The sequence below is a fragment of the Paralichthys olivaceus genome, chromosome 14 (assembly GCF_024713975.1).
Source record: "Paralichthys olivaceus isolate ysfri-2021 chromosome 14, ASM2471397v2, whole genome shotgun sequence".
In the NCBI taxonomy this organism is placed as follows: domain Eukaryota; kingdom Metazoa; phylum Chordata; class Actinopteri; order Pleuronectiformes; family Paralichthyidae; genus Paralichthys; species Paralichthys olivaceus.
Genome location: NC_091106.1, coordinates 3,038,561 through 3,051,909, shown reverse-complemented (window position 1 = coordinate 3,051,909; position 13,349 = coordinate 3,038,561). Strand labels below are relative to the sequence as shown.

The 13,349-nt window shown below is 40.1% G+C and overlaps 1 protein-coding gene across 7 annotated transcripts in view; it reads right to left on the bottom strand.

Annotated features, from left to right (window-relative positions):
• gbf1 (golgi brefeldin A resistant guanine nucleotide exchange factor 1) overlaps nt 1–13,349 on the bottom strand; it is a 78,723-nt gene that overhangs the window by 16,701 nt on the left and 48,673 nt on the right. For 2 of the 7 annotated variants that reach the window (XM_069538317.1, XM_069538319.1), the window contains exons 8-21: nt 11,297–11,351; nt 9,831–9,866; nt 8,564–8,711; nt 7,922–8,145; nt 6,953–7,121; nt 6,563–6,774; nt 6,111–6,209; nt 5,791–5,985; nt 5,092–5,284; nt 4,825–4,947; nt 4,654–4,745; nt 4,352–4,554; nt 4,061–4,184; nt 2,370–2,495 (exon numbers count right to left, since the gene is read on the bottom strand). In XM_069538317.1, the coding sequence (XP_069394418.1) occupies nt 2,370–2,495; nt 4,061–4,184; nt 4,352–4,554; nt 4,654–4,745; nt 4,825–4,947; nt 5,092–5,284; nt 5,791–5,985; nt 6,111–6,209; nt 6,563–6,774; nt 6,953–7,121; nt 7,922–8,145; nt 8,564–8,711; nt 9,831–9,866; nt 11,297–11,351 (1,999 nt within the window). The remainder of the gene's footprint in view (nt 1–2,369; nt 2,496–4,060; nt 4,185–4,351; nt 4,555–4,653; nt 4,746–4,824; nt 4,948–5,091; nt 5,285–5,790; nt 5,986–6,110; nt 6,210–6,562; nt 6,775–6,952; nt 7,122–7,921; nt 8,146–8,563; nt 8,712–9,830; nt 9,867–11,296; nt 11,352–13,349) is intronic. The other 5 variants (XM_069538318.1, XM_069538320.1, XM_020093530.2 and 2 more) reach the window with 3 other exon arrangements.

Sequence of the window (13,349 nt, the reverse complement as noted above, 5' to 3'; positions counted from 1 at the left end):
TCATTGTAAAATCCTTGGGGAAAAGACCTGATTTAGACACAGTGATTCTGCGGATACTTTTTCACATTTCAAAAATAACCCCACTGCCAACACATGCTGTGGTGAACGCTACACATTTCAAGCTGTTAAGGAACTCAAATGCTAGGTGACTCTTTTATTCGTCCTGTGCGACGACAGAACAGTGATTAAGAGTAATGATTAATGATTAAACCTTTTTTTTTTATTCAAACAAACTGCAACTGGTGTATTGGGATTGTGTAGGGATAATTTAAAAAACAAACAGCACTGGCTGTAGAAAGAAGTATGACTTGACTAAAGAAAGACAGATTGAACAAATTATGTGCGCACAGTGAGACGAAGAGAAAGAGAACGCAAGTGTTTAAAATCATTTGTCAGAGAGAGTGGACGACCCAAGATCTGTTCACAAGCTAAAGCAGACGCTCAGTTTAGTCTTCAGCCCCAGTCAATCAAAGAGAGAAAAAACAGACACGGTAGATGAAGAGAGTGAGACAGAGAGTGAGAGAGAGCAAGAGAGACAGAGAGCTAGAGAGAGAGAGAAAAAGAGAGAGACAGAGCAAGAAAGAGAGCGAGACAGCGAGACAGCGAGAGAGAGAGAGAGATGAACACCCCATGTCCTCCCCCTGCCCCCATGCCGCCTGTGTAGGATGAGTTCACCTCTCAAACAGACCACCACTGGCTACAGTTGTTGGCTGCGGGTTTTCTGAGCCGCCAAGCCACACCAGTGCAAATTCTAGCACTCACAGGGGAATGTCATACTATCAGACACAAATGGGGCCCTGCCGCAGTGAGAGGAAAAAAATAGATAGTGTGGGGCCCTAAAGTCTGAGACCATTTATGCATTCACTAGAATGGGAATGTGGTCTCAGACATTTGGGGCCCACTGCATATAAATACAGCGAAGTTTGTAGCTTCACCTTTTGAGAAGAATACAGCATAAATCTGCAAAGTAACAAGGTGCAAGTTTTTACCATTTTGGCATTGTAAAAAAAATCTCTGAATGAACACAAGCAAAAAGTTCTATTTTTATCATTTTTTTCTTCTCTGAAAATAAAATATAAGTGAGTTGTATGGATTTTCATTCATGCTGCTGTCAGGTTAAGTTTGATAAGTGTTAAACTGCCCAACTTTGTTTTTCAGTGGGGTACTTATTCATTACAAAGGAGTTGAACAGGACACAGAAAACTGTTAATGACACCAATATGCATGGATTACGCAGCCTAACCAGAATACAGTGCGTTTCTGAGTAACTGACACTACTAACCAGAAACCATAAGAGTCTTTCACAGAGTAGGAGCGGAGGAAGACAGGTTATTTCTTGTCAAAGCATCCCAGCAGTTTTAATATCTCAAAATGAGCCTTATTGTTCAAAGATGTCCTCTGTAAAATTCTGCACGACTAATTCTCACTCTCAATAAATAAGAAAGCTAGTAGTCTCTTGAAATTGGAAAGTTTGAAAATGTGTCTTTTTTCTTTTATCGCTGTTATTATTGCTTGTATTCATTATTACTATTATTATTATTATAACTGTAATTCTGCCATTAGATCTTTGTGCTTGTTACAATGTTCTACTTTATTTCATTATTATAATAAGTAAGGTTTTGTGTTGTGTTCAAATCTTCTCCTTGCTTATTAGTTATCTCAGCATATTAATTTGCACAATAGTAGAGGATGTGCTGTCTTTGACATTGCCAGTGTTCCTTGTGTTTCAAAGGGATGAAGATGACCAGGAATGACTTGGCAGGCGTGATGTTGAGTCACCAACATTTGTTACTGAGGCTGGATTGTATGATCATTCAACTGACAAACAAAAGTGATGGCAGAGTGAGAGTGTTCACAAGGGGCGAGGCTTTCAGCAATTTGTTGCTGTGAGAGGGGTGTGGTCAGTTGGTGTGAGTGATGCAAGGCCTGTGATTGTTTGTTCTTTTCCCATTTTAATGGGTGTGGTCTGTAATCGTCACAGAGATGTGGTGTAGTGACGTTTCTGACATTGTCAATGGGGCTGGGTCTGTTTCTGGCAGATAGGTCAGCTGCCATTTTTTGCTGCAAGAGGGGTGTGGTCAGCTGGCCTGAAAGGGGCTGGGTGCGGTCTATAGCGGCATCAGATGAATGGCTCATAACGTGGCCTGCTGAAGTAACAGGGTTCTGTTTTCTGACAGACTTTTGGCCTGATGTCCCAGGAAAACTTAAAGTTAGTGCTCAGCAAGTTGATTGATTAGCCCGCTTATGAAAAGATGAGGGAAGTGACATAGAAATTAATGTGAAAAGTGATATATGGATGGAGGAGAGGGGAGGGGAGGGAGAGTGAGAGAGAAACAGAGAGAGATAGATCACAATTAGAGATAACTCACCTCTACAGTCATGGGGATGTTCTGCTTGCGGACATTGTGATTATGCTGGTCAGTGTTCAACATTATGACAGCATAGGCCAAGGCAAAGCCTGCATCGTTGGTCATGAACGGAGATCCGTTCACTTTCTACAAACACACAAATACAGGAAACAAATTATAATGATGAATAAAGTATACATCATCTGAGGTTCTGAAGTCACTTGTTTCTAACCCAACACAAATCATAAGACTGTTCCATGACATGGTGGAGGACTTATGACCTACACTGAAGCCAGCCACCAGGTTGGCTTCATTTCTGGGGAGCAGTCATGTGGTCCATCTTTACTTGCACTCTATGATCTAGAATGAATCTCACCTTGTACATTGTGCTGATACCACAGCGACCCCATAGAGTGGAAATCTCACTGACAGTGTCACTGTCTAAAATTACTCAACTCTTTCAAGGCTGCTATATGTGTGTATGTGGTCAGTCTAAGAAAAGACCTTTACTATGATTAGTTTCCAGGTCACACGGCTTATACAGCTATTTTCAGAAGTCAGATGTTTTCCCCCGTAGTTTTTCCTTTGTCCACCACCATGTGTTTAAGTTTTAACACTTATGTCATCCTACTACAATAATTTAGAGGGTTCATCATGGGACAGTGTGATTTATCACTTCACCACCTAATAGCTAAAAGTATCTGATGATGGAAAAGACCTTTTGTAAACAGGCTGGCTTGACTCGATGGGAGAAAGGTTGTTTGTGTGTATTTGCAAGGTTTACATCAATGTAGAAAGATCTGTGTTGGAGATACAGCAGTTTAAAAAGATACTGCCCAACTTACAAGTGTTCAAAAGTAAGTGGTAACAATTAAATGTTTCTTGTGCTGTTTGTTAGTTCATGCGCAATAAAAAAACTCACATATGGCTCAGAAATCTTGGGGAGTTATAGATAAGGTTGAGGTGGAGCTGTGTGTCAATAACAAGGGCGAAGAGGAGACTGTGCAAATGAAGAAAGGTTTTGGATATCATCCATATCAGACTCCTGCTCAACGTTTTTGCTATTAAGATTTACTTACCAGTCATGGTGGCCATTTTGAAAAATGGCAGCCATTTTGAATTTTCAGCAACTGCATGTATTATCCAAATGGCGATCACCACGTGTGGTTAAAAATTCAACTAGTTATCATATAATATCCATTGCTAATAATGACATTGTTTTCACAGTAGCAGTTACTAGCAGTCTTAAATCTAGATCTCCAGGTTGGACTAGTTGTTCATGGTTCTCTTTTCACCACAGCTGCAATGAGTGGTTATCTGAGTTACCACAGTCTTTCTGTCAACTCCAGCCAGTCTGACTATTCTCCTCTGACCTCTCAAAACAGAGATAGATGAAATGGTGGGTTTTTATTTTTCTCCCCATTCTGAGAAAAAAAAAAACTACAGACTGCTGTGTATGAAAATCTAAGGATATCAGCAGCTTCAGAAATACTCAAACCAACAATCCTGTCACACTCAAAATCACTGAGATCCCATTCTGATGTTTGCTGTGAATATTAACTGAAGCTCCTGACCTGTATATACAGGAATTCATGTATTGCACTGCTGCTACATGACTGACTGATAATTTGTTGAATACGCAGTTGGAAAGGTGTTCCTTATAAAGCGCCCAGTGACCATATAACAGTCAAGGCTGAGGAAATGTGTCTTACATGCCAGTTGTCTGTGAAGGTTTCCAGGAGTCTCTGGATGACCGGAGCCTCTCCAGGTAATCTAAAGGCCTCCAGGTAGAGACGCAGGGCCTCATCAATACGAAGTCCCTGGAAGGTGAACGTGCTGTGGAAAAGATTCACATTAGTTGAACAAGCACTCTCAGCATTGTTAATTGTTAACAGTAAATTCAACAATGCACCTTGGAAACCAAACTCTCTGCACCCTTTATGAGAGGGTACATACACTTTAATAGGATCAACAAATGCATATGCCCTGGCCTTTCATCGTACTTCACAAAGCTGTCCAGGAGGTCCATGTTCTTGCGGTCACTGATGAACTCTCCAATCATCTTTTTGTCCAGCCGGGGGTTTTCTCTGAGCCACTGCGCCACCTGGTTGTTGTCCATGGGGCTACTGAGGAGGCCTTTCTCCTGCAGGAACTGGATTCCCTTCTTAGGCTTCTGGTTAAACTGCTCTGTGCCTGTGATCAGCAGCTGGAGACACAAAAAGAAACTCATCATGAAGGTGCACTTGTAGATTTCATAACTGATGTGTAATGTTACTATAAACCTATGTCGGTCACTACCACTTACCTTTTTCTTTGTTCTAATTTCCATCAATTCTTGGGAATCGGGTAAACATGATGAGAAACGCTGAGGCTTCTTCGGTGCTCTCTTCTCAGCTGCTTAAAGATGAAATCAGGTTCAACCTCCAATGGTGAGGAAGATTTAAAGGTAAAACTGTTGTTCAGATCATAGTCTCACCGGCATCATTGTCTCCTTGGTCCTGTCTGCCCAGTTTCATCGTCTCTGCCATCAGATGACCACTGGTTGGTGGACATACTGGTGCACTCTGAGCTTGTTGAAAACTCAAACCATTGGTAAGATCTGTTTATGTTAAAAAACAAAAGACTGGGATGTTTACACTGAAGCTACAGATTTTTGACATTATTTTACATCTTTATATTTTAAAGACCTAAAGAAAAAAAACATGTTTATGCAACAGTGAGATGTCTGCAGGGGTGAATATACCAGCTGTAGTGTCTGGTCCACTTTTGCTTGAACCTTCTCCCTCTGCCAGCAGTGTTTCTGACTGCTCTTGTTGAGCAGTGTTGTTGAGCACTTTGGCCTGACAGTTAGCCTCAGTGCTGTCAATCACTGTGAGGAGAGCCTCCAGCGACAGGAGGTGCGTTGTGTAAAGCTGCCCTGACACTGGGAACGCATTCTGTAGAAAGAGGAGGGAAAACCATGTTTCATTTAAAATAACAAATCCACAACATTTTATAATTCATTTGACATGTATCAAAAAAATACAAATAAAGATTGATATCTTGATCCATTTGTCTGATCGACATTTTGTGACTAAAAAAGGTTAGGATGGCAAAAAGCTTGCACTTAGGATAAATAGTGTTGTATAATAAAAAATATTTTACAAAAACAGCTTCTGCATTGTTCACCACATTAAATTTAAGACTTTATGAACTGTTTAAATATGTAATTTAGTATCTTTACCCACTAAGACCTTTATAACAGATCACAAATTACAGTGAATATTTAAAAAAACAAACTGGAAGGTCAATTATTTAAGATCCATTATGAACAATAACGGTTTAAACAATTTAAAACAAACCATTATCTAGAGAGGATTCCCATAAGAATTTGTGATGTTTTCAAGAATATAAAAAATTGTCATCAACACTATGCATAGAAATGATCCAATGAGGAGGCTACCTTGGACAGCAGTTTAGTGAGGTCTTCAAACAGATTGGAGCAATAAAAGTCACAGTCATAGTTAATGTACAGCTCGGTGACAAAGCTGGGGATCCTCCATAACTGCACCAGAGCCTCCAGAGCCATCTCCTTCATCTCATATGGCATCTTAACGTTCTCTGATGTGATGATGTCCATCATTTTCTTTAGGTACATCTGTCAGTTTAGCACACAGGGTAATGATTAGGCATTCAGGATCAATTTTACCATAAAGTGCATGTGGATTACATATGACTCAATTGCCGATTAAACATAAAGATACATTAGTAATAACATGTTACCTCGAGCTGAAACTTGAGATGTAATCTCATGCTTTCGAAAAGCAAAAAGCAAACTCGTATGGAGGAAGTGTACAGGTTCATACGGTCAGCACTCAGCAACTACAACACAGGAATCAACAAAAACAATACTTAAACATTTTGTAACAGACAATCAGTCAAGCTTTCTACAATTATAATTGTTGATTTTGTTCTTGATGCTAGCTCACTCATTTATTGTAACTGGATTTTTGTGCGTACATTGATTTGTAATTAAAAGACTGAGAGCAAAATTATTGACAATGATCCTCTTTCAGTTTCTTCACAAACAAACTAATGGATGGCAAAAAACATTTTAAAACATAAACATAAACCTTAATATCTTCAAAGTCTTACTCAAAGCAAATATTTGCACAGATGATGAAATTAAACATATTAAATACTCCACTAGAGCACACAAGTGTCAGCTAGTTTACCTGGAAGAGATGTCTGCAGAGCTCATCTTTGACTAGTCCTAGTAACGACTGGTAGTTAGCAATGTCTGCTGACTCAAGTGCTACAGTCAGCAGCTGCAGGCCCATGTGCATCATTGCATCAGTGTTGTGGCGATCATGGGGGTTGGTCAGTGAGATCAGGAAGCGAAAAAGCTCCCTTAGACATGGGAGGCCATAAGGGATGAGGGATGCTCCTAAAGGAAGCAAAAGGAGGATGGAGAGTAAGGAAAAGAAGATCTGACATGTAAAGAAAATGAACTATGCGCGAACTGTTTAGCTCTGTTGTAATGCTTGCATGACCCTCTCATGCTAAGGAACAGTGGTATGAAGATAGGATTATAATATAAACACAAAAACCTTCAATATCCATACCATCTTTTTGTGTGGACTGTGTGAAACGGACTCCTCTGGGGTTGACATAGTCCATATCATGGACAGAGGTACTGTCCGACTGCTCTGTAGTGGAGTCTTTGTCCTCCAGAACCTCAGGGATAGACTCCACTGAGGCTGACTGAGCTGGTTCAACTTGACTGCCCTCAGACTATGGAAACAGAACACAAATCATAAATCATCATCAAAGTTAAAAGTCACATACCAGGGTCTCACTAGAAGTCACTTGGGTTTACACACTAGTGTCACTTATGATATATCATCAGTCATATTTTCAAAAAGAATGCACATCACATCTCAGTCAGTCTTTCTGTGTTTTATTTCCACAGCATCAGAGCCATAAACCTCTTGGCTCTGTTTTAAAGCCATGCTAATGAAGAATCTGTCATTTGGATCAACACTCGAGCTCATTAAGTCCTTGGCCCGCATAGAAGTCTCCTGCCTGTTAGTTAAATACAGTACTGTGCTAATAAAAACAACAGTTAGACTGAAGCTGAATGCAGTAGTGGTAAAATAAATTACAGTTATCATAAAGTTGAATACAGTAATAAATAACATTACTTTAAGTACATAAGAACAAAGTTAAATAGAGCAATTATAATAAAATTAAATACAGTACTGTTAAGTAAAATAACTAAATAAAGTGGATTAGATTACTGTAATAAATGTAAACAGTTAACAAATGGTAAATGGTCTGTATTTTTATAGAGCTTTTCTATTCTTAATGACCACTGATTAACGTGAGGATTTATTCAATATAACTGACAAACTGGCGGCTTCTAGCCTCTTCCGCTTCAACTTCCAGCTTCAACAGGCCAACAGCTATCTCCCTGGCTACCTGTTACTGCATTACTACTACTGCATACACCCTGGTGTAAAATATTGATTAAATATCGATTTATCTCAAAGTGAAGATTAGAAATCTTTTATTCTGTATATTCCAAGTCTTACGTGTGCATCTGGAGAGCTGGGCTCAGTCCCAGGGAGCGCGCAAGCCAGGTTGTTTGCAGACGAGCTGCACTGTTCCAGGTCGGAAAGGTCTTCTCTGGAGGTGGCTTTGGAACAGGTGTCCAGGCCACTGTCTGTGGTTGTAGGGCTTGAAATGGATGAGCCAGCACTGTCTGAGGCTGGTAAGCTAGAGGCAGACAAGCCCTGCTCAATGAACGGGACGCCACCTATAAACAAAGAGATGCATATGATTTGATGGTGTAAAATGGTGCGTTTCACCATCTATCCATGTGCACAAATGTACAGAATTTGTTGAAAGGGTTGATAACCTTCAAGTTTAAATATACACTTTCTTTTAATAAGTTGAAAGTAGTATTTTAGCAAACTCTCACTTTTATTCAGAAAATGACTGGATGCTATTGAACATGATCTTTGAGGTCAGCTTGTATCTGCTTGAACCTTGATTATTTTCCCACGTTTCAAAATTCCCTTCTGTTTAATCGGTGGTCACTTTTCTTCGTCAGCCATTTATTACCCTACCAGAATTTTTAACAGAAGAGAACCGGCAAACTTTGACTCCATCAGCCTCCACTTAGGTGACCACTGGTGATAGTGAGTGTATCATTAAAATGGAGTGTCTCTCACCTGAAAGGTTGTTGTTACTGAGGGTGCTGGACTGGGCTGGGTCCATCTGACCAGAGGGACTTCGGACCATGTGTCGAGGCTGCCTCGGCGAGCGTTTCTGCTTCTTCCATTTGGACGATTCACTCATTCCACCGGCACGCATCTTCAACTACAGGAAACACGAGCGCATCACTGAGCAAGTTGTGGGTTTAACAGACCTCTACTACACACCGTGCCCAACACACCCATAAATGTTAGCTCAAATTGCATTATAGGTAATGCAGTCAGGCTTTGATAAGGTGACTGGATAAAAACAGATGATGCCTCTAGTTCTGCTGCAAAACTAAAGGTTTCAACTTTAGTTTTAAACTACCCATCATGAGCAATACAATGTTTAGAGGAGCACAATGTTAAATCAGTGTGTTGTTTGAAATAAAGGACTCACTCATATAAACTGATGCATAGTTTCCCTTCCACAGCATTAACACTTCTATATACTGAACTTTCTTAGGGAGACTCAAATGAATTAGTCTTTAATTGTGATTTATTGCACTATAGTAGTTGGAACAAACACACCCTTGGTCAAATCGTCTTGTATAATATGCCTGGAACCAAAAGAGTGTGAAGATACTGAGTGAGGTTCAATAGAGAGGAACCTATTTGATTAAAGCCTGAAATGAACACACTTTCATAAATTCATAATACAATGCACTTAAAAAAACAGTATAGCATATACATTGTTCACCAAGAGGAGCCACAGCCACTTATTATGATTTGATGTGGGTTACTGTTACTGTGTTTTAAAAGGTTCTGTTTCCTCATTGTGAGTGTTGTATTTACTTATGCAAACCATTTACAGTTTCAGACACTCTTAAATCTATTTTGTGATGTCATCTATTCTTTAAAAAAAATAACTGAAGCATGATCGATCCAGCAAAAGATGAAAGGGCTTATGGCTGGCATGATATGCAAAAGCTGAGACATATGCATGAGATTGTAAACCAAAAGATGTTTCAATTAGAAACAAAATTCAATAATATTACAGATGTAATGAGAGCACAGACTTGGCATTGTGAACTATGTTTTACATGATAAAGACCATTTAGAATCATCTACTCACTATGTTGTTTTATATGAGAGGAATATTTCTTAAAGCACTTGTCAAGTTCTTCTTTTTGCCACGTTTATAGACTTAAGGGCTGGAAGGTTAGTGAGTGGTCTTAAAAGGACAGGGGAAGGTTACGGGAAGAGATTCTCCAGCCCTAATACTTGAAGTTATCTTCCTTACCTGCACTCGTTTGTTTTTCCACAAGATATTGTAAGCCTCAGAAGAGAAGGGGAGCGGGCAGGTGCCCGTGATTAGTGATGGGTAACATGTCAGCAGTGGGACCAACACACAACACATTCAGGCATACATAAGCTTACGCTTAATAGTGGGGGGAGTGGGACCCAAACAGCTCACAGGGTTTTAAGTGCGCACACACACATGCACGCACACAGCCACTATTTGCTCCAATCACAAAAGAATGGGCAGCAAGCCGATGAACAGGCAGAGTGAGTGGATGGAGAGATACTGTAGACCATGCAAAAAGCAGCAACTGCTGGAACAATTGTTTCCAGCTCAACAACAATATAATATATATAATAATAGCAATATGGCAGCCATGAAAAAGAAACAGCTAAACTGGACATTTTAGTGAGAGTATATTCTTATAGTATGTAGCCTGTTTCATTAGTATTAGAGTCGATTGATTGGTATTTTTATTTTGTTGTTGACAAAGTGTAGTAGCACAGATTTCAGTCATGTCCCCTAAGTTACCTCACATACTTCTATTACATGTACTCATTCCCTGCATTTCAGAGAAACTTTAGATCAGTGACATGAACATTTTTGAGATTCAGCTGTAGATTAAATGGATTGTTGACATCACCTCAATTTTGGGTGTAAACCCTGGTGATGGTAGCATTTGGCGCTTTCCGTATTTAGACAGTTATGCACAAACTAAAGTTCAACCCCTTGATGTTTTTATTATTATCATCTACAGAGCAGTGAATAGGAGAAAAATCTTTTTTAATGTAAAATAATTAACCCAGTGATGAAATTATACTTGAAATTAAAGAAAGTTCAACAGTAAGCCACTTTTATGCACTCCCGCCAATAAGCCGAACTCACCCTGCCTGTCAGTGCACTATGACAGTGGGCCACTCATATGGGCCATTTAACTACCATCTCTCTACAATTACTTGTGCTTCTACTCAAATAAGATCCTGAGTGTCCAGGATACAGTGTTGGGTGTGTGGGAAGGGAAACGGCTAGACACAGAAAGATGGACGACTTAAATTAAACACTAAATGTTCCAAAAAGCAAAACTGAACTGAAAGGACAAAAATAAGACTGGAGGAGAGGGGAGGGTACAAAGGCAGAAAAGGGTGACAGGAGCAGGAGAACCAAGGATATATGATTTAAGGTTTATCCAGACGTTGACTCTTTAAGGTTAATTCAGGTAAGATGTTTTTAAGTAGAATACCACTGATGACAGCGTGCAGGGAATATGTGGCTGATGTGGTCTTTAGGACATATTTCTTAGTTTGTTAAGTGATGCTATTACATCATTAACTGTATTTTACAGCCATATAGAGAAACCTAAAAAAAACACACAATGATAATGAGAAAACCCAAGACAGTAAAGATGAGGGAGGTAAAAAAATCACAATAACAATAAGCAAGCACATTCAACATCTCAGTCCTGTTACCTTCTTCATGTTGGCACCAACATAACTCTTGGCCTCCTCTTTGAACTGTGGGAGTCTGTAAGAAAAATAACACAACTTAAGAACTTAAGAAAAAGGCGGAAAGAAATCCTCTGAAATAAATTTACGACAGAGTTGCAAACTGTGCATGTTTCAAACAAATATGAATTTGTAACATACTTTATAAAATACTTCAATCCATTTCTTTTATCAATAATGTTACATTCCTTTCTTTAAAATTTCAACAGACAATAATGATTCAAATTAGTATGTTTTCGTCACAATATGCCTATACATGAAAAAACCTAAAAATATCTTTGCAAATCTCAGCCTCTGCTGCTTTAACTTTTACCAGTTTGATATCCTGCTGGTGTGAGTCTCGCATCTATGAAGCTCAATTTACCCATGAAAAGATGGAAAAATTAGTAGAAAAGCATTGTAGAACACGTCCTAAGCTGCTTAAGTGGCAATACCACAGTCATAATCTCAACATTTTCTACCTGAGCCACAAATAAACCTTTCCAGCATTTTGCAAGCAATGCTGGCTGCTGTTCTCAAGGCGCTACACAAAGATAGGATAGGATCCTGTGGACTCTAAAGCTTTGCTGGAAAATGAGATGTCATCCCATTCGCTCGCACGCACACGCACACACACACACACAGGCACTCACAAAAGGAGGAGCCAGCAGCCCCCTTCTGACATCAACTCGGCGTTAATAGAGTGTTGTCTTGCGACCATGATTATTGGATGATCTGTGGGTCCAACAGATTAACATGCCTAATACTTTCAGCAGGCAATCTAAGACTCCTCATGAGGAGCTGAAGAGAGCTGCTGCTCATTATTCTTTGGTTGGGGTGAAACAAGGGGGGGGGCAGACCCATTCAAAGGGTCTGTGTACAAGTCAGGGGGGTGGGGGTTGAACATGAGCAAAATGAGATGAAGAGCCGTGTGTGTGTGTGCTTGTGTGCTTGTGTGTGTGTGTGTGTGTGAGTGAGAGAGCAGTATCAGAAGGATGAAATAAAAAGGTGACAATACATTTATATGTATGTTTGCTTTTCACATGCAGGGATGTCTCTGTTTATGAGTTTGGCTGTTGGGCTTTTCTCTTTTTATGCTTGCACAGTAAAATTGTATGAGAGTACATGATAACAAGGTGCCATACAAGAGTCTTACCAATAAATAAAAACAGGCCAAGAGGACTTGGAGGCAGCGTCAGTGACTGGTAACAAGCTTGGTAAAAACCAACACTGGACATCAGCTGCAGTGAAGTTAACGCATCACTTTGTGACAAATCCTGTGTCAAATTGTCTTTGTGGTGACACACGGCATTAGAGAGGAGGTGAATCACACCATAACTTTATTTTGAGCTTTGTTTGTTCGCCAGGTCTGCTCCTTCATATTCAGATGAGCAGACACGCTTTTTTTTGTAGCTTATTTTCCTGATTGCTTCTGTCTGGCATTGTTGGCAATGCTAGTTCGGAATGCGCGCGTGTGTGTGTGTGTGTGTGTGCATAGATATGCTTCTTAGTATTTATGGGGCTGGGAGCTTTGCTGTTGAAGCAGAGACCAGCTTCATCTATATGCAGATCATACGGTGTGCAGCTCTCTTGGCTCATCCCTTTGTCTGTGACCGAATGTGACTGGCACTCTGATGCATCTGAATGGGGTTTGTGGGGATAGTGTATGTACGTGTGTGTGTATGCGTGTGTATGCGTGTGTATGCGTGTGTATGTGTGTGTATGTGTGTGTATGCGTGTGTATGCGTGTTTATGTGTGTGTATGCGCGTGCATGCCTGTGCATGTGCGTGTGTCGGGCTCTTCTGCTAAATGCCAAAGGAGAAATCATGTTATGACATTAGTGAATCTGTGGTCCATTGACCTTAAGCACAGAGCAAAATGAAATTCATGAGCTTTAAGGGGAATAATGAGGCCTAAGAGAGAAATATATGCAGGAAACCTCCAATCTGTGATGCAGACGTGATAGAAGAGAGCAGCATCAGTCCAGCCCGCTCTCCTTCTTGGGTGAGATATCTTTAGACTTGGAGAATGAAATTG